General features: G+C 45.2%; 1 protein-coding gene across 16 annotated transcripts in view; it reads left to right on the top strand.

Annotated features, from left to right (window-relative positions):
• The window catches only part of CELF2 (CUGBP Elav-like family member 2), a gene marked incomplete at its 5' end in the record, with an annotated part of 523,117 nt that overhangs the window by 453,041 nt on the left and 51,522 nt on the right, over positions 1 to 18,554 (top strand). For 15 of the 16 annotated variants that reach the window (XM_079700765.1, XM_079700766.1, XM_079700760.1 and 12 more), the window contains 3 exons: positions 2,136 to 2,215; positions 6,286 to 6,444; positions 10,660 to 10,723. In XM_079700765.1, the coding sequence (XP_079556891.1) occupies positions 2,136 to 2,215; positions 6,286 to 6,444; positions 10,660 to 10,723 (303 nt within the window). The remainder of the gene's footprint in view (positions 1 to 2,135; positions 2,216 to 6,285; positions 6,445 to 10,659; positions 10,724 to 18,554) is intronic. The other variant, XM_079700757.1, reaches the window with a different exon arrangement.

Here is an 18,554-nt window from a genome sequence, read left to right as displayed (position 1 = left end):
CTGGTCTGGGAACCAAGATCCCGCAAGCCACGCAGCACCAATTTTTTTTTTTAATTTTTAAAATAGAAAAAGAAAAATCTCTTAGCGTTATTTCCTCTGTTAATAATACCAGTGATCATCACAATCTTCAAGAGACACTACTTTGAAACAGATGGTAAATTTGGGACTCTGTCATTTTAGAGCTGAGTCTATTTCAGTATGGAGCCAGCAGAGGTCCTGTTGTAGATCTCACACTGTCTCACACACATCATCTGGATGCCTTAGAGAAGGCTGCCCAGCTGCTTCTGTTGATGACAAAAGCCACAGCCACTGTAGGTACAGGCAGCATGTTGAAACAGTCAGCTTCACCAGCTGCTGTAACGTCAGAAAAGCCATAGGAAATAGCTTGGCATTCTTGGTGAGCTAGACGTCGGGCTTCAGTGAGGACAACTTAATGGAGGTGAATGAGATGAGCCTCCCATGTACAGAGAGCTTTTGTGTATTAAAAATTACAGCGTGATGCAAAAAAAAAATGCATTGACTTATTTTCATGACTGGTTGTTGTTGTGCTTTGGGGGTAGTGGGCAGGCATTGCTTTCTCTTACTGCTGTTTGATTGAAAGGTGCTAATACAGTATTGACTTGATAATCTCACCAGGTACCCATGCAGAGCAAACAAAGAAAATGTGTCTAATGGCTCCCACAGTGACTCCCATACACCAAGCCACCCGCTGGTTGTTTGGATGTAGAATGTTCTGTTTGGCTTCCCGGCCACAGAGGCAACCATCTCACGTGATTGGTGCCAGAATTCCACTTTTGTGCACTCGCTCTGAGATGACAAGCTTCAGCCCCTCAGTGTTTAGATCTGCTTCACTGGGAAATCTTTTAAGTAGTAATAATAATAATGTTTTCAGGCAATTGAGTGGAACACTAAATTATTCTCTGATACCTAAGTTCAAACTGTGCAAGGCTAAAGAAGCTGAAAATCAATGCACTTTTAAAGTCATTAGAGATCATAAGTGAAATAGTCAGCGTTGCTTTAGCTAAGCTTTTAGTGTGCCGTGGTATTATTATAAAATCAGCCTGAATCTGCATTAATTTCACAGTCTTTTTCTCTGAGAAGCCCAAGGGTGCATGATGAATAAAATGTAAATTTCAGAAGGCAGTGCTTTTATTAGTGGAAAGGGCAGTGAGCCATGTAGCTGGAGCAGTGACCTGCATGGTAGCCAACACTGCTACAAGAAGCAGCAACAAGCAAGCACTGTAGATTCTAGTTATTTTACAGCTGGGGAAAAAAATAGCCATGGAGAGTTCTGTGGGTCTCAGGGGAGACATTCAGAGAAATATACGTTGTCTTCTGTATGTTACACTTGAGGTGGAATTTCTGATAAGAATCCACAAGTCACAACCTAAAGTCTTGAAGGTTTGATACAAATAAGAAATCCAGTGCAAATGTTTAAATTTTACTTCACATACAGGGTTGACTATTCCCAGAGTAACAGAGCATTTGCTTTTGTTCTTCATTAACAGTTACTAAGTAGTTTGTACAGGATTTGGGTATATTTGTTTGCATTTGAATAGCATGAGTGTATATTTATACATACATCTATTTTTTAACTACCCAGAAGAGGTGAGGTATATTTATTTGCTGACATTTCGAGCTGTTGGAATCTAGTTGCTAATTTGCCCTGGGTGTGAGGATTTTACTGTTTGCTGCTTAGAAATCAGGGCTCATGTTTGAAATACAGAGCCAGAATGGGTAGATGCCCTAAGTCAAGATAGACAAGAAGAAAATGTAAAATCGCAACTTTTTATTTTAGAAAATGCAAACTAGGTCTTGCGCATTTCAAATCCCCCCCTCCCCCGTGGCTTAAAAAAAGAAAGTACCCAGTGTCCTTCCCCTGGACTCCATTTAAAAAATAAATAAACTAATCCATCAGTAAATCTTTCTGCTGTGGTCAGATTAGCAGGTCAGCACTGTAAGTAAAAAGCAACACGAGATAAAAACCAAAGAGAGAAGTTGTTGATTTCATGTACTACTGAGAACAGTGTCGTCCTGTGGCAGTTCTCGTAGACTGTGTTGGTTTAACAAGCGTCCAAACCTTTTGTCTTGTTGTTTTTTGTCTTTCCTGCTCCCTGTCCCCTTGTTTCCCACAGGCTGTGCGTTTGTCACATTTTCTACAAGGGCAATGGCACAGAATGCAATCAAAGCCATGCATCAGTCTCAGACCATGGAGGTACTGTATCATCTGCCCTTTCTTTGTTTTCTTTGTGCAAATGGTGGGGAATGGAAAGCAATTCTCTCCTGTGTGGATTGTTCACATGACAATCACAGATGTAAACTTTCACCATCTCTCTCTCTTCATTCATTCATATTCCTTCTACCTTAATCTCTCTCCTTCTCCCTCTCTCTCTCTCCCTCTCTCTCTGAATTTTCCCCCTGATGACTGGAAATACACTTAGTGTAAAACCTTCCACTTGCTCTACGTTCCTTTTTGAGCCTTTTATTGCAGTGGCCCAGGTCCTGCTGTGTAAAGTTCATGATGCAATTTAAACCGAGCATCCTTCTATACCTCAAGGATCAAGTACGTTCCCCAGCCCCAGGGGTGGGATGGGTTGAACATTAACAGACCCCATTCCAAATTGCAGCTGGCCCTGTGCTAAATCACAGGGTTCTTTCATTTCTTTTTTATTTTCTTTTTAATGCGGGGTCAAGTATCTTTAATCGGGACAAACAGAATTGTTTTTGCATCAAGAATGTTGGAGAAAGTTAAGATTTCTCCCACCTCATTGAACCAGTGCAAGTGTTCGCGTATGAGAGTCCCCCGAGAAATTAGATTTTCCCCCTTACTAAAAAATGAACAATAACCAAGAAACTCAAAGGCTCAAATGTGATCTCCTAATGAGAAATAGTGGTTTTCGGGGAAGAGAAATAGGCTGGCGTGGGTCCACAAATGTAGACAATGGCTCTGTACTTTGAGTCTGTGATTCGGGTCATGGCCTTTCAGAATTTTGCACAAAAACATTCCAAGAGTGATATGCTGTTACTTATTCTGTATTGTCTGATAGAATCCTTTGGGAGTGCATGTTCTGCTGTATTATGTAAACTGTATCTTTGTGTATGGGTGATCTTTTCTGGAGGTGGCTTTGTAGTGTTACCTGAAATTACGTTTTTCATCTTTTGAAAAAAAAAATTGTTTTCAGTTTTATTTAATGTGCCACAAAGTTCTTTATTGATCGTTTGAGCTTCTTTTTTGCCTCCACTTTTGGGGGGGTTTTAATTTTTTTTGTGTTCATTTGTTTGTTTTTTGCAATGCTGCATCTCCCGAAGCATGCCGGGAGCTTAATGATCTTTATGGGTCTTGTTTTGTGGGCAACCTTTTTCTAGGGAGCCAAAGGGTGGGTGGAAGCGGGGGGTAAAGAGTGTGCATGGCATTGTCATTAAGTGTTTACTGTACTTTTCTGAGTTTTGATATCAGCATTGCAAAGCCTATTGTCTTTTTCGAACTTCCTTTTGACTTCAATATTCCTAACATATCTTATATAATCACTGTGTTTTCCTTTCAGTGCAATGCATTTTTAAGACACTCACACCCCCCTACGTGAAGGCAAGCTCAGGTGAAAATCGGCCACAATAAGAGAGAATTAGCAGGATTTGAAATGTCTAGGAATCCAGTCTTGAACAACATGCAGTCACACACGTGATCATGTTTTTATCCCCTCCCCCTGCTCTTTCCCTTACCTTGGGGGGCTCCAAGGGGAGATCAGCCTGGTTTCCAGCTACATATCAGTCTGGAGATGAAATGAAAGTACTGTTAAGAAAAAGGAAGTCTTGACCTGTATTTATTATCTTCCATATATATGTGTTTCATTCTTAAAGATGTTTATTTCCTGTAATTGAGTGATTTGTACCTAAATTGGTCTCACCTTAGATGATTTTGTAACCTCAATTCTTTCAGCTCTGTTGGAAACATTGCCACCCCAGTTCCTTCACCCAGGGCCCCCCGCCCGAGTGGGAGGTCTGTGTTCTCCTGGGTCCCTACGGAAGGAGAGCACGAGAAAATACAGCAGAACTGGGTATGAACCCGAACCAAGAAAATAACAGGCTCTCAGAGTGAAAAGAATTTGCTGTAGAGAAGGGGGCATATTTATTCTTCAGAAATCCTTGATCCTTTGTTAATACTGCTATTATCAGAAATCAGATTTGATGCACTTGTTTTTAAATCTGGACATCCATGCTTAATCAGAGGAGCCCTCAGACACTTAAATTTCTTGTTTAATTCAAAATATTGACATTTAAACAGAAGATTATATATTATGCAGTCTGATTATACTTGTACCACTGCAGTTTGTTTTCTTTTTTTGAATTAATTACATTATTTTCAGGACTCTGGCTTACATCTTCCACCAAGATATATGATCTAAGAGATGTGAATTCAAATCGATGTCACTGTTAAAGTTTAAAAGGACATGTTATTTTAAAAATCATTAATCTTTATATGGTACCTTGATTTTCCCACTTTCCTCCAATCTCTCCCCACCCTGTTTTCCCCTTTTGTGGTTTATACAAGTCATTTTGAACTATAATCATTGGCCTGATTTTCTGCTTTTATATCATTTTTTAGTATTTAAGGAAGAAAAAAGCCAACCGTAAATGAACTGTTAGGAAGAGATGCTATAATTTGTTACGGGACAAATTTGATACAATAACAACCCTTTCCATGCAAAACCCTTGCTGTCTGTAATTTCCATCTTCAGAGTGGTTTTGCTGTCTTTAAAGTGATGAAACGCTGAAATAACGGAGCAGATGAAGAACAATGAAGTATAGATTTTTTTAAATGGTGGAAATACTACTTTTATGCAGTTTACTGACTCTCAACATCTGTGCCGTGACTGTGACTCCCAGAGCTGAAGACCAGTCTGCTGGAGGTTCAACACCCAGTCACCTCACTTTTCTCACATGTTGGGGGGTAACAGCAGGCATGATAGCTTCACATATGCATAGTTCCATCCCCAGTAGCTACCCAACGTGATAAGAAAAAAATGCAACTCTGTTTTCTAGGAGAAAGAAAAATAACCCAAAGGGAAGGGAAAAGCTCATTTAAATAGGAATATTAAATTTCTGGGAGGAGAAGAGAGAGGTCTGTTACCATGCTGAGTTTCAATAAGAAGTGGGGTTTTTTTTAATCACTTGGGTGGAATTAACTTCTTTTTATCTCAGCAAAATTTCACAGCTTTAATTGTGGTGGAATGTTTAGCAAGCTAAACAGAGAGGGAAGAGAGTTGGTTTCTGCTGAGTATTTGCCAAGTGGCGAATGTTGAAAAGGTGCTTTCGAAAGGAAGTCCTCCCGCCTGAGGTGTCAGGCCCTTACTTTCCCTAATGATTTTCTCCGTATCAGACATGAATTGGTCCTGTTATATAACCCTTGGCCATTTCTCACTCACTACCTCTGCTCCTGCCTTTTAAAGGAAATGAACACAGAAGCTCCTAGAACAGCGAGATTGATTAGGAAAAGAAGCTAAGTAGACATCTCCTCCTGCCATTTGAGATGTATCTCCTTGGACTAGAATGCTCCTGATATCTTCTTTTTTGATTTGTTGTAGCTCCTGGGATTACAGCTAGAGTAGATGTGATGCAGAAGGAGGAGAACCCCTTCTGAAAACATGGGGACAGTGACATTGGTCCATGCCTGTGTCCCCTGAAAATCTCCTTCCTTCATCCATGTTCCTAAAATGAAACCCACTTCTCCCGATTATATTACTGGGTCGGTATGATTCCTACAGTTCCAAAGTTCAAAAATACTTAACATTGGAAAGAGTGGGAAAAAAAGACAGGAACGACAGGCATTTTCACTCCCATTACAGCATTTCGTTCCCCTCCTTTGTCCCCTGCTCACACGTGGAAACAGGCAGACACACCAGGGCAAGTCCGTCTTTCAGACAAGCGAACCCTGAAGCTTAATTAAAGAACAATGATAAGGTCTCTTGCCTCTGAGGAGGTCCTGGGATGGTCGAAGGAAGACCCATGAAGAGAGAAGGCGAGGCAGTGTAATAATCAGAGCACGAGCACAGATGGCTTCATCGACCACCAGAGCCCCAAAAGACACCAGTGACAGGATGTGGAATTTTCTGTTGATGGTACTATTCAGAGAAGAAGAAGGACCATCAAACCATTTAAACACGAGGCCAGACCATCCCCCGTGCTCCAGAATAGTTCAGAAAGCTAGGCCCCGAGCTGACTGAGTGTCCTGAGCGGAGTGGGCCAGGCTGTAACCCCCTCTCCACTTTCCGCTGTGTCTGACCACAGGGCTGTTCTTCACCGATTGTGGTGAAGTTCGCGGACACTCAGAAGGACAAGGAGCAAAGGCGCCTCCAGCAGCAGCTGGCGCAGCAGATGCAGCAGCTCAACACTGCCACCTGGGGGAACCTGACGGGTCTGGGCGGCCTCACCCCGCAGTACCTGGCGGTAAGTTCTTGGGGGTGTGGGGGTGTGGGGGGAGCATGTGGTCCCCAGGAGAGAGGAGCACAGCCTGTGGAGCTCTTACAGGCTCCTTGGCCCCTAAGTGCACCAAAAGCTCATCTTCAGGACATTATGAATGCCGGGAAATGCCTGAAATCAGTGTTGATGAAGAATATTTTTCCAGGTGAAGCCAGTGAGCTTAGGAACAGGACTCTTCATTCTAGCCGCATGGAGGCTGAGCAGGGTCCCACGGGGCTGAGTGTCTAACCAGTGTTTCAGCACCAACTCCAGCCTTGGCGGGGGTGCGGCACGCGTGATAGATGATGATTTAACGGCGCTGAGGCAGCCGTGGTTGGCACTCTCACCACCTCCCCGCTCGGTCCGTTCCACATCAGGACCTCAGATGGAACTTTCCTTCACTGGGTCCTCCCAGTGGAGCGATGTCAACTAAATTCAAATGTTTCTTTATCTATTTGAAACCCAAAACTCAGATCCTGTTTCAGGCCAAATAGACCCAATTCTTTAACTATCCCTTACATTTCATTGTTTCTAAACTTTCACCTCCTTGTTTTTTTCTGTTGTGCTGCCTGTTTTACTTTGCCAGTGTCTTTATTAAAATGCCATAATCAGAAATGTGAGACACTTCCTCCCAGGAAGATCCAAACAGCATGAGCAGTGACCCCTATTGTGGACTTTAAAATATCTTAATGTAGCTTGAGAGCAATGGAAGGCAGCTTGTACTCCTCTAAGGTTTTATTTATTTTTACTTGAACTGCTGCTTAAGCATGCTACTCTACCCCACTTTTCTGCTTTGGAACCTAAATGCTGGACTACACATTATTAATATAATTTCATAGTGTGCCTTTGGACCTTTTATTCTAGCCTCTGTGTGCGTGTGTGTGTGTGTGTGTCCATCCGTCCGTCCGTCCGTCCATCCTTCCTAATTCTGTCCTGACATTTGAACTGTCCCTCTCAGGATTGTATGACCCATTCCATACTTTGTAGCAGAACCAATACTGTTCTGTAAAACAGTCCTTCCTGTGACCTTGAAAGGTAAGATCACCGTGCTTCTACAAGTGAGGAAAGGGAGAGGCTTAAGGGAGAAAGGCGGGGAGGAATAAACTGGGAGATTGGGATTGACATATACACACTACTATATATAAAACAGATAACTAATAAGGACCTACTGTATAGCACAGGGAACTCTTTGTGATACACTGTATTGGCCTATATGGGGAAAATATCTAAAAAAGAGTGGATATATGTATATGTATAACTGAATCACTTTGCTGTACACCTGAAACCAACACAACATTGTAAATCAACTATACTCCAATAAAAATTAAAAAAAAAAAAAAGAGGTTATGTAACTTTACCCAAGGTCATGGCACTGGTGGTCAAGCAGGATTTCAACCCTCCATGGGTTCTCTCCATCCGGCGGGGCTGCTTCTCCAAGGACAGATGTGACTCACATTCCTCTTTTATCCACCCCACTGCCTGTTGGTGTCTGCCATGTAATTGCTACTCAAGACATGTCTGGATGCCTTGCTGGAGAAGCATGCCTTGCCTGTCTTCCCCTGAGTTATTAATACAAGCAGTGACCAAGTTTGCTGTCACCTTCTAGCCATTTCTCCATCTTATCCACAAAGAGATAAGAGATGAGAGATTTCATCACACATCTTGCTGAAATCTATATGTGCTCTGCCATATCTTTTTCTTGGTCTATCAGTCTAGAAGCTTTATGAGAAAAAAAAATGAGTCTAGCTGAACAATCATTTATTTTTCACAAACGTGTGTTTTTCGGTTGTTCACAGATCATCACCTTAAGTACAAGAATTTCTATCAGAGATTGATGTCAAGCTCACCTTTTCATAGTTTTTAAGAATCCAGCTTCCTGCTCCACCATGTCTGAAAACCAAGACACATGTGCCTAGCCCTGGTCTCCTGGACCATCTCCCATGCCCCAGGGCTCACAGAAGTCTCTAGCACATGTTTCTTTGATCACATCTGAAAATTATTTCTGAACCCTGAAAGAGAATTCACCCCCACCTCATTTAGAAGAACGTGTTGTTACACGCCCTGAACTACGTTTTCCCCTACCGAGGGCTTCCATTCTTTCTCTGCCAAGTTCGCTCCACCCCTTTCGATCGGAAGCCCATTTCTCTGAAAAGACCCTTGGCCTTTAAGGCATCCCCTGCCTCTGTTTTGAGGGTAGATTCTGACCGTGGCTCACCAAAGAGTGGTTGTCAGTGGGAAGAATCCACGGAAGTAGTTTAATGACACTCCAGGTATTGCCACTTACTAATCAGTAAAGATTATTAATTCCTCAAAGTATCTTCAAAGCTAATTTAACTTGACTAAACTTTAATTTTTTTAAATATCTAATATAGGAGAGAGTAAGGGCTTGCAACCACAAGAGAATGGGAAACCCAAGAAATCAAGCCAAGATAAGGGATTTCTCTCTGTCAAAACGGATAATTCCTAGCTTCTTCCTCTTCCTCATTCTGTGTCTGTGTGTAAGGTCTAGGGAGTATACTACCCTGAGTCGAGAAGGATGAATGAAAGTTGCAGACATATGTCTGGGACCTGTTCATGTTTGTTTTTGTCTTTTTAATTTTATTTATTTTTTGGTTGCATTGGGTCCTCGTTGCTGCGTGCGGGTTTTCTCTAGTTGCAGCGAGTGGGGGCTACTCTTCGTTGCGGCACACGGGCTTCTCATTTGCGGTGGCTTCTCTTGTTGTGGAGCATGGGCTCTAGACGTGCGGGTTTCAGTAGTTGCAGCACATGGGCTTCAGCAGTTGTGGCATGTGGGCTCAGTAGTTGTGGCCACAGGCTTAGTTGCTCCGCAGCATGTGGGATCTTCCTGGACCAGGAATCAAACCTGTGCCCCCTGCATTGGCAGGCGGATTCTTAACTATTGTGCCACCAGGGAAGGCCCACAGCTGTTCATGTTAATCCCCATAGGGATTACATTAATCATTGTAACCAAGACTGAAGTTGAATCAACCACTGATATTCCACTCGGTGCTTTTAAGTCAATTGCTAGATGCCCATTTCTGAGTCACATCCAGTTGTAGAGTTTCCTTCTTCTTAAGCTGAGGAGACCTACCATTACCTGGCGGAGGGGCAGTGCTCTCCGTTAGGTTTGCAGCACTCCAAACAAATTCCGAGAGCTTGTTTTTTAAATAGTGGATTCATCTGGTTCCTCCTCAGCTCATAGTACCATAGCAGTTTTTTAATAATAAATTTGTTGAATCTATGCTTTTAGCATCCATGGACTTTTGAGTATAGGAGATAACTCCACACTTGACCCCAGGTACAAACTGCGGCTGTATTGATCAACCAAAAGGAGAATATCAATAAGCCTAGTCAGACACTTAGTATAGCACCTAAGTTAACCTATAATTCAATTGATGTGGATGAATAAAGGAGTGCTTTCGAACAGTAACCACATGCCTTTACCTTGTGGTACCCACCGTTTCTATATGGGGGATTAAATGTATTTTTGGAAGCTCTAGGGACAAAATACAGAGACCTTTTCACAGCTGTCTTCATTTCTTTTTTAAAAGATGCTGATATATCTATAATGCATAGCATCAACATATGTAGCACCAGATACTTCTGAGTTTTGACAAGTAGTATGTTGCTCTCTGCCAACGAAGACCATCTTAAAATGGGTGATCATTGTCTTGGTCGTGAAGTCACGATAGTGACTCTATGGCTGCAGATACATACACTTACGTCTGTAGGTGTTACAGTGATTTCTCTGTTAGCCCAAGAGTCAGTGAATCTATACCTCTCTAATGAAGGTTGTAGGACACTGAGCTGTGAAGGAAAGCGGAGGAGACCTAGGGATGGACCGCGATTGACAGAGATGAGTTACAGGAACTACTAGCCTCCAGAGAGATAGCATTAGTCACGCCATGTTGGTTCCCATAGATTTAACACCTGGTCATTAAAAAGAGTAAATTGATGAATTGTTTTAAGGCAGCTACGTTACTGAGTTTCCCCAGTGTCTGTGTTTCTTAATAGAGATTAGACATTAATATGGATTTATAGCCCCAACTCTCAGAACCTTCAGCCCATTAACAGGCAGCAGCAACCAACTATGTAAATGTAAAGGGAACTGGACGTGCCCTCAGTGGACTTGGGAAGTTCCCTTGACAGCACATTTCCAAGCTCCACTTCATTTTGACAGTACCTTTCTCTTTTCTTTTGCAGCTTCTGCAGCAGGCCACCTCCTCCAGCAACCTGGGTGCATTCAGTGGCATTCAGCAAATGGCTGGTAAGTCATGAAGTGAGCCTTGCCTTTTGACCGCGCTGTTGTCTGAATTTGGGATGGGTTCAGAAGCTGGGGAAAAGAAGAACAAAGGGTAACTACCCGTCCTAGTTGCTTTCTGGCTTAGGTGTTAAAATTAGAGTCAGCTGCTCAGAAGTTGATCTTCTAACTCTGGCATCTCCAACAGTTATGAGAAAATTTGGGGGGCTGAGAATTCCTGCACAGCACCCTCCAGAGTTGTGTTTATTTTTTTTAAAAAAATGGGTTTGCTTGCTGGGGGATTTCCAACAAGATTCCTATATCCAGGGCAGCTGCCATGATTGACATCCCTCTAAAATTTTAATAATAGACAGTCAATAATAATGTTTTGACCTTCGTAATGAAAGCCAGGCTTGCAGGCCTATCTCTGATACCGTTTGCAGTCCCTTGATAACCACAGACAATTAACAGGGTGCCTTTTTTTTTTAACTTCTGAACCCCAGTTGACAGAATTGTGCATCAGAATCTTTTATGGGAAAGTAGAATCTTTGTTCTTGAGCAAAATCAAAGTGGGACTGGATTTGAAAGCCGGCTCATCAAGGATTTCTTTTTATTATGAGCTGTGTCAGTAGTAACTGAGGGGCAGTGATTAATGAAAGGTCAGTCCTGCTGTGTCACCTTCCAGGCTCACATCCTAACCCACACCATGGGGCCAGGGAAGGCAGCCCGCACAATGAATCAGAACACAGGTGCCAGGAACCTGCCATGAGGAGCAGTGAGGAAGCTTCTTCCTTGCTTCATTCTGAAAAGATAGGGGAGCGCAGGCGAGGAGAACAGGTTTTTGGCGTATTAGAATCGAGCACAGTTTGTTTTCATCAAGGACACCCTGAGTCAATGAAATGAACCCAGGATATACAGAATAAAAGCCTGATTTCCTTATCTGTCACTACAAAAACTCCTTTTTTTCTCTTTTCTTTTTCCCTCCCACATGCATATCCTTGTGGGGTTTTTTTTTCCTTGTTTCACTTTGAATGGATCTGGAGACACTTGGAATGAGCACACGTAGATTTCTGCTCCTATATGTCCAGTTGTTGTCAGCCCAGCCTTTCGTGGTGGCCTCCAGGGTTAATGGTAACTTGTCTGATGGGACATAACTCGCCTACAGTAAAAACAATGCTCAGTTACCCGTGGGGCTTTAAATCTGCTGGTACCCCCAGCTTGTTCTGTTGTAATAACACTTTTGGATTATTACGGGAAAAAAATACATGTTAAAATAATAAGTAGTGAAACCATTCAGCAGAATGTTGACGAATACATTTGGGGAAGCTGGCCTTGGAGCTGAGCATCGCCTTGAACAGTTGATTTATTTTTAGTTCTGTGAAGGGGATTGGAGAGACAGAACTAAAATATTCAGAGAGTTTTCTACGTTTTAAAAAGAGAAAACCTTCCAGATTGCAAGCTCTGAAAGAAATGCTGAGATTTGTTGCATTTTCCACCAATGCAAGATTTGTTTTTCTTCTAATCGAAGGGACCCACCCAGATCCAGAATTAGAGTCTTTCCTTAGAGGAAGCCTCAGGCTCTCCCGTTCCCACAGTTGAATTATGCAAAGAAGGTCACTGGGTCCTGAGGCTATTGCCAGGCATGTCTTCTCGGGTGGACGGAGCGCCTTGTCACTCTTCATTAAGCCACAGGCGCCCGTGGCTCGCCAGGTCAGGTCAGGATTGGTAGCATATGCACGCCGTGTGCTCATTTAAAAATGGAGGGTATCTGGGAATCACCTTAGAAGGTGCATGGGGCAGATGGCTAATTTAAAGGTGGTCTGTAAATGCGCTCGGCTCTCCAAAATATCCCTTTCTCGAACCTTCGGCATTAAATTCAGCACCGAGGCTGCCCAGGCTGTGCATTCGAAGGCCGAGTGGCCCATTTTCCACCGTCACCTCGAGTAGTGAGGACCAAGGACGTGGATGTCAGGGTTCTGTCTGCTTGGCCATTTCTATAACAAGTACCCTTCATTGCTGTGGAAAATCAGGTCTCATCATCCCAAGTGTTGGAAGCGTCGTGGTTTGGGGTATTTTTTTCCACCAAGTGCTCTTGGCCCCCTGCTCTTTCATCTTCTCCCAAGAGTAGGGCTTAACTTTTGTCACCACCAGTCACCTAAACCAGTCTCAGAAAGTGGGTGGATCATAGAGGCCCCTACTTGGAGGACGTTTCCCCAGAGCACCGACTTCGGGGGGGGCCCTCTTCCGCGTACCCCTAAAAACCCTCTCTTCCTTCCCTTCCTCCCTCACCTCTGAATCACTGATGCTCCAAGAAGGCATGGCCTCGGCCCTCACTCCTCTAAGTGGCACTTGTGACTGTTTTTGCGTGGATGAGTAAGTAAACTTATAATTTGGCAGGTGCAAATTTATGTGTTGGATACAGTCCCAACGAAGCTTAAGTGAAATACCTGGTTTTTTAATTAAGAAATTTGACTTTAGCCCGATGTCTAAGCCACAGACCATCACATAACCTAACGACTGTATCTTCATGAATGAGCTGTCAAAGATTTGGGATCAGCGAGTTGGTACAGCGTCATACGTGTTACACAGCGCGTGGTATTGACATACACGGTGGAAGCAACATGAAGGAGCCCGAGAGGTGGTTCATCCCAGAGCACCCCTGGGCTTACGATGCTGGTGAGTTGAGTGAGATTGTGGCAGAGTGAGAGCGGGCACCTCCTCAATTCAGATGCCACGTTCATATCCTCCAGGGCCAGAGAATAAATTCCACGTGGAAAATTCGAGTATTGCTGCTGAGAGCATCATCACCAAAGAGTGAAATATCATTTCGGAAAACAATAATACTGTGTTGTGAACAGCTCTCAGAAAAGAATGGTCTGGCCTTCAGGAAATTGAGGTGTCTCACTAGAGTCTAAAATGTCTCATTTGAATGAGTAAACATTTTCTGTTTGAGGAGAAAATAAAAGAAAGCTGGAAAAAAACAGAAAAAAAAAATTAGGAGGCGACAAGTTCCTAAGTGCTTACATCAATAAAATTGAATGAGACATCAACTATACTACTTTTTTCACAAAAAAAAAAAAACTTACCATTTTCCTTTCAAATTGAAAATAACTTCAGACGTGTTTTATGATTTTATAAAAGGGAACCTTTACTAAATCTGAAATTTAAAAAGCAGAAAATAGATTAGTAAGGATAAAATTTTTATAAGCTGACTGCTTTTATGTACATCCTTCAAGTCGATTGATTTTACTTTCCCTCTCATAACTTCTGATAAAAATGTGTCAATTTCTCACTCAACTGTGGTATTCCATGAATTTCTGAAATCTCAAAAACGTGGGGGTCTGTGTTCAGGCCAAAAGTCTGGATTTTTCCTGAAGAAGAAGGAATTAAGGGGAAAGTGGCTTTCCGGTTTTTCACTTCTTTATAACAACTATCATCTCAAAAAAGCATCGTGTTAGAAAAACAAGGGTAGTATTGCACAAGTTTGTTTTTCACAGAGCTTCTTGAAATAATCGTGGGGTTTATCCTCACAGCACAGCCAAGGACAAAACCACTACTTGTTACTACGTAACAGTTGGGAAAACTGAAGTACAAAAAGTTCGAATAAGTTCTGTGAGCCCAAGGACCAGGCAATGGTATTATATGGATTAGGATACAGAATTCCCAAATATCAAAACGCTTTATGAGATAGGGACCATTAGCATCCCATTTTACAGGTGGGGCAACTGAGGCAGAGAGAAGTTAATTAACAAACTTGCCCAGAGTCACTAAGCTAATAAATGGCAGATCCACATTACAAACTGGCCTGATCCAAACCCCGAGCTCCCTTTGGCCCCCGAGATGGTCACACAGCGCTCCGCGTCTCCACAAATCCAGGTATGTTCTGTCAACATGAGCCTCCGTGACTGGTCTGCACAAACGGTTGAAGAGGCCAAATAACAAACGACCCTGAGCCATCGATAAACAGTGCAGGAGAACCCCAAAACTGCTCAAAAAGCAGCAATTCTGAGTCAGCCACAGGAAAACCTCCTCCTTTCACTCTGGACAACATTCCAAATTTATTAAGAGGGGGTTGTTTTTTGTTAGGGGAAGTATTTTTCAGGGGTGAGGGGTTGTTAGTAAGAGATTACAGAGATTAAGAAGCGATGGCCAAAGAAGAGCATCTTGTGATAAACAAGGGAAAACTGCTTCCCTTGACTTCTGATATTCAGGAAAGCTGGTAGTAATTCGCTTCCAGAATATCTGGCCTAAGTTTCCAAAGTCACAGTGAAATCATAGAGGGCAAATATTTTCCCGAAACAACAACATCGCAACTACCTTACCTATTGGAGATCCCCTCCCAGCAAAGGCGGGCTTGGAATGTCTGTGACGAGCGGAGAAGAGGGAAGACTTCGGCAAAGACTGTGCATTGGAGGCTGAGAACCTCACGTCAGGGACACACTTGGGAGGTGTGCAGACTGGACCCACGAAGACCCCAAGTTCTTCCCACAGCCAGGCAGCCTCCGCAACCCACACTTCCTGCGAAAGTGCTAACAGGCCTTCTGAGAATGTGCCATTACCACCCCCATCTGTCACTTTTTAACAGACCTGATTGGCAAGCGCTTGTAACAACTGACATCTGTTCTCGCTTATTGAAATGCAGATTTATGGTAATTGCTCCGAACAATAAGACAGAATTACCTAAGGTGAACATTAAATTAAATTTTCATGCTCTTCTCCCTATAAATAATTTTTTTTTAATCTTAAGTTTCAAGTAGGCATAATGTGCATCTGTTTGGCACATCATTTCTTCGTTTGGAGAAGGGTTTTCTTTTCCTGAGTAATGAGTGAAAAGTTGAAGCCCTGTATGCCCCCAATTTTTTTAGCCCTCTCGATCTCGGCACACTGTCGGATTTCCTAAAACTCATTTAAATGTTTTGCATTTCTCGTCACCCAGATTGTTGCCCCTGGTTTGACGGGTGCCCATCCGAGCAGCGTGCTTTGTGAGGTTAAATGCGGGGGTTTTTCTTCTCAGAGAAGAGCTATTTGCCAAACCAGAATCAGCATCACACACCCACACACCCCCCACGCCTCCCGTCCGGTGCCCTTTCAGGATCCTCGTGTGGGAGGAGCCGCGACGAGATGGGCTGGTGGGTGGAAAAGCAGAGGCGCTGTGGAAGGAACGGAGGAGGAGGACAGGACAGGGTGTGCTCACAACAGAAACAGACGGAGAAACAACCAGAAATGTGAATTCAAAGTCAGCAGAAGCAGACACCCCCTCTCAGACAGCCTGGGGGGCCCAGGACTGGCCGGGCCCTGCTGGGTAACTCTGCCCGTCCAGGGGCTGAGTCTGCAGCAGCTGGAGGTCTGGAGAGACGGTGTTGTGGGTACCCGGAAAGCCTGGTACAGTCGAGGAGGTAGAGGAGGAAGCTCGGGGTGTGTCCCCGCGAAGCTTCCGAGCTGCTTTCCCAGCGTGGGACAGACGCCTTTCCCGGCAGCAGCGTGGCCCTCACGCCCCTTCCCTAAATGGGAGGGGAAGGGAGGGGACACGTCCACACTACAGGTGAGGGGCCTCTGGCTCTGGGAACATCCGGGGCGGGAAGAGCCAAAGCATCCGTCAGCGAGGATATGCGCTGCTGTCTGTGACGAGTCCAGAGATTCTGCCCCACGGAAGTCACCCAGGCTCTCACGGAACCCCAGATGTACCCCTGTGATGTGCCGACGTTAGCAGTGCTCGGAAGGCCCGGGAGTGGTGCAGGGGTGTCCTCCCTGGGAGGGTTTCTTTCTGGGGGGATGGACTAGAGAATGGGCCTCGGGCCTCCACCTGGCTGGACAGAAGGACACCGTGCAGGGAACAGGTGCCTCTGTGGCCCCGTGGCCCACGTCCAGGCACAGCGAGACCGGGAGGTGGGCAGGAGCACCTGTCGAGGCCCCACGTGCGTGCTGCCCCCAATTTCCTAGCTCCAGCCGTGGCATGGGACCTGCCCTGGTGTCAGCCACCAGCTTACATGTTCTTGGAGAATCTCTAGTTGGTTTTGTTTTCTTCCGTTGGCTTGACTGTGTATACATCTTGGTTCTGAGGGGGAGAAAGAGCCCTCTTCTTTCATCCTTTTTCTGCGTTCTCTGCACCATCCCTCCCGAGCTCTGATCTGTTCTCAATTCCTCTTGTCGCCACCACCAGCCCCAGGCCTCTCGTTCGATGGTTTTCTACCAGGACTCACATCCATCACTTTTAGGCTATCTAGAGGCACTGGAAGTCCTCCAGCTTCTTAGGATCTGCTGCCAAAAAAGTGCATGCATCATACACATGCTTTTTTGTAAAACTTCAGGGAGCTCAGAGACCCCCCCACCATATCTCATCAGGGGAGCTCCAGTGAAGAGCCCCTGAGTTAAGTGACAAGCAGGAGGGAAGCCGCCACGTGACCCGCTCAGTGTTCAGAAGAGGGTGCAGCCCACCGTTCCCCGAGGATGCGTGGGCCGGGGTCTGTGATGTCTGGATTCTGAGCATGGAGGGGAGAGGAAATGAGGGTAAGAAACTGAAGGGTTGATTGAGTTCAAGACAAGATCTAGTGCCTGGTTAGCTGGGTTCTTAGCTGCTGACGCAGAGCACAGGTTCAGTTCCGGGCCCTCTGGGGCTCAGGTGCCCGGAAGCCAAGCAGGGGCACCACTGTACACGCGTCCTTGGACCCTGGGCTCCTGCTAACCAGGACCCACGCGTGCTCATGCCAGGCAGCATCCCTCACCCACAGCCGTTCTCTGCTGAGATTCCGTCAGAAGCAGCAAGGCTGTGATGGGCGAGTGTTAGGAGCCGGTGGACGTTTACATGTGATGTCCCGGCCCCTTTCCTGTGAAGCCCTGTGTGTATCACCCCTTCCCTCCTCTCACTGCCTCCCCGTGCCCCCCACACACTTCCCAGGTGGGAACCCAGAGGGACAGAGGCACAGGCGTGGGGAGGCCCCGGGGGGCAGGGAGGGACCGAGAACCAGCCTCCTGTCCCCAGGGTTCTGACCTCCCACGTTCTCCGTGGCACGTAGGACTGCAAGAGTGCCAGCGTCACGTGGGTTTGTTACAAATACTAACTAAGCGTGATTAGCATGTCCAGCACATGCTTTGTCTTTGGTACCATTATCCTCGTTATTGGGGGGAGATACTGTTGTGATTATTTTCCAGCTGATAAGAGTCTGCTCTGCCCCGGGAGTTGTTCTTTAGCTTCAAGTGTACAAAGCATTTACTCTCTTTACCCTCGAGGTCCGTTCAGTTTTACACCTACTTCACAGCCAAGAAATCCAAGAGGCTGACAGTTAATGTGCTCAAGGCCAGGGAGGCAGGCAGAGGGGAGGCCGCGCCCGATTGGAGCCCAGATGTCCTGGAGGCGGAGCCCGTGCTGCCTCCGGGGTCCTTGTCACTGTTGTCACCAGCAGGGAGAGCTGTGCCTTCCAGGCCCGAGGAACAGAGGACAGGTCGAAGGGAGGAATGTCGGGGTCAGGGCTGGGAACAGGACTGCACCCAGAAAAGTGAGCAGGAGAGGAGGGGGGCCTCCCGGAGCCAGCATGGAGGGCCAGGAAGGGACAGACGGGGAGGACGGCCCGGCCTCTTCAGCGCCGCAGCTGCCCGGCGCTCCCCTGTCGTCTTCTCATCCCTGTCAAACCAGAGACGCAAGACGGAGGGGATATAGGGATATGTGTATATGTACAGCGGATTCACTTGGTTATAAAGCAGAAACTAACACACCGTTGTACAGCAATTATACCCCAATAAAGATGTTAAACATAAAAAACAAACACCAAAGACGCATGAGAATGAGCTTCTGGACCCAGGCCTGTTTCCAGTAATGGACCGGATTGCCCCCAGTCCCTGGCTCCCCTCCGTTCTGGTCTCC

This window comes from Hyperoodon ampullatus (genome assembly GCF_949752795.1).
Source record: "Hyperoodon ampullatus genome assembly, chromosome: 3".
Lineage (NCBI taxonomy): Eukaryota > Metazoa > Chordata > Mammalia > Artiodactyla > Ziphiidae > Hyperoodon > Hyperoodon ampullatus.
Note: the sequence above shows the minus strand (reverse complement) of the source record. Positions and strands in the feature narration are given on the sequence as shown.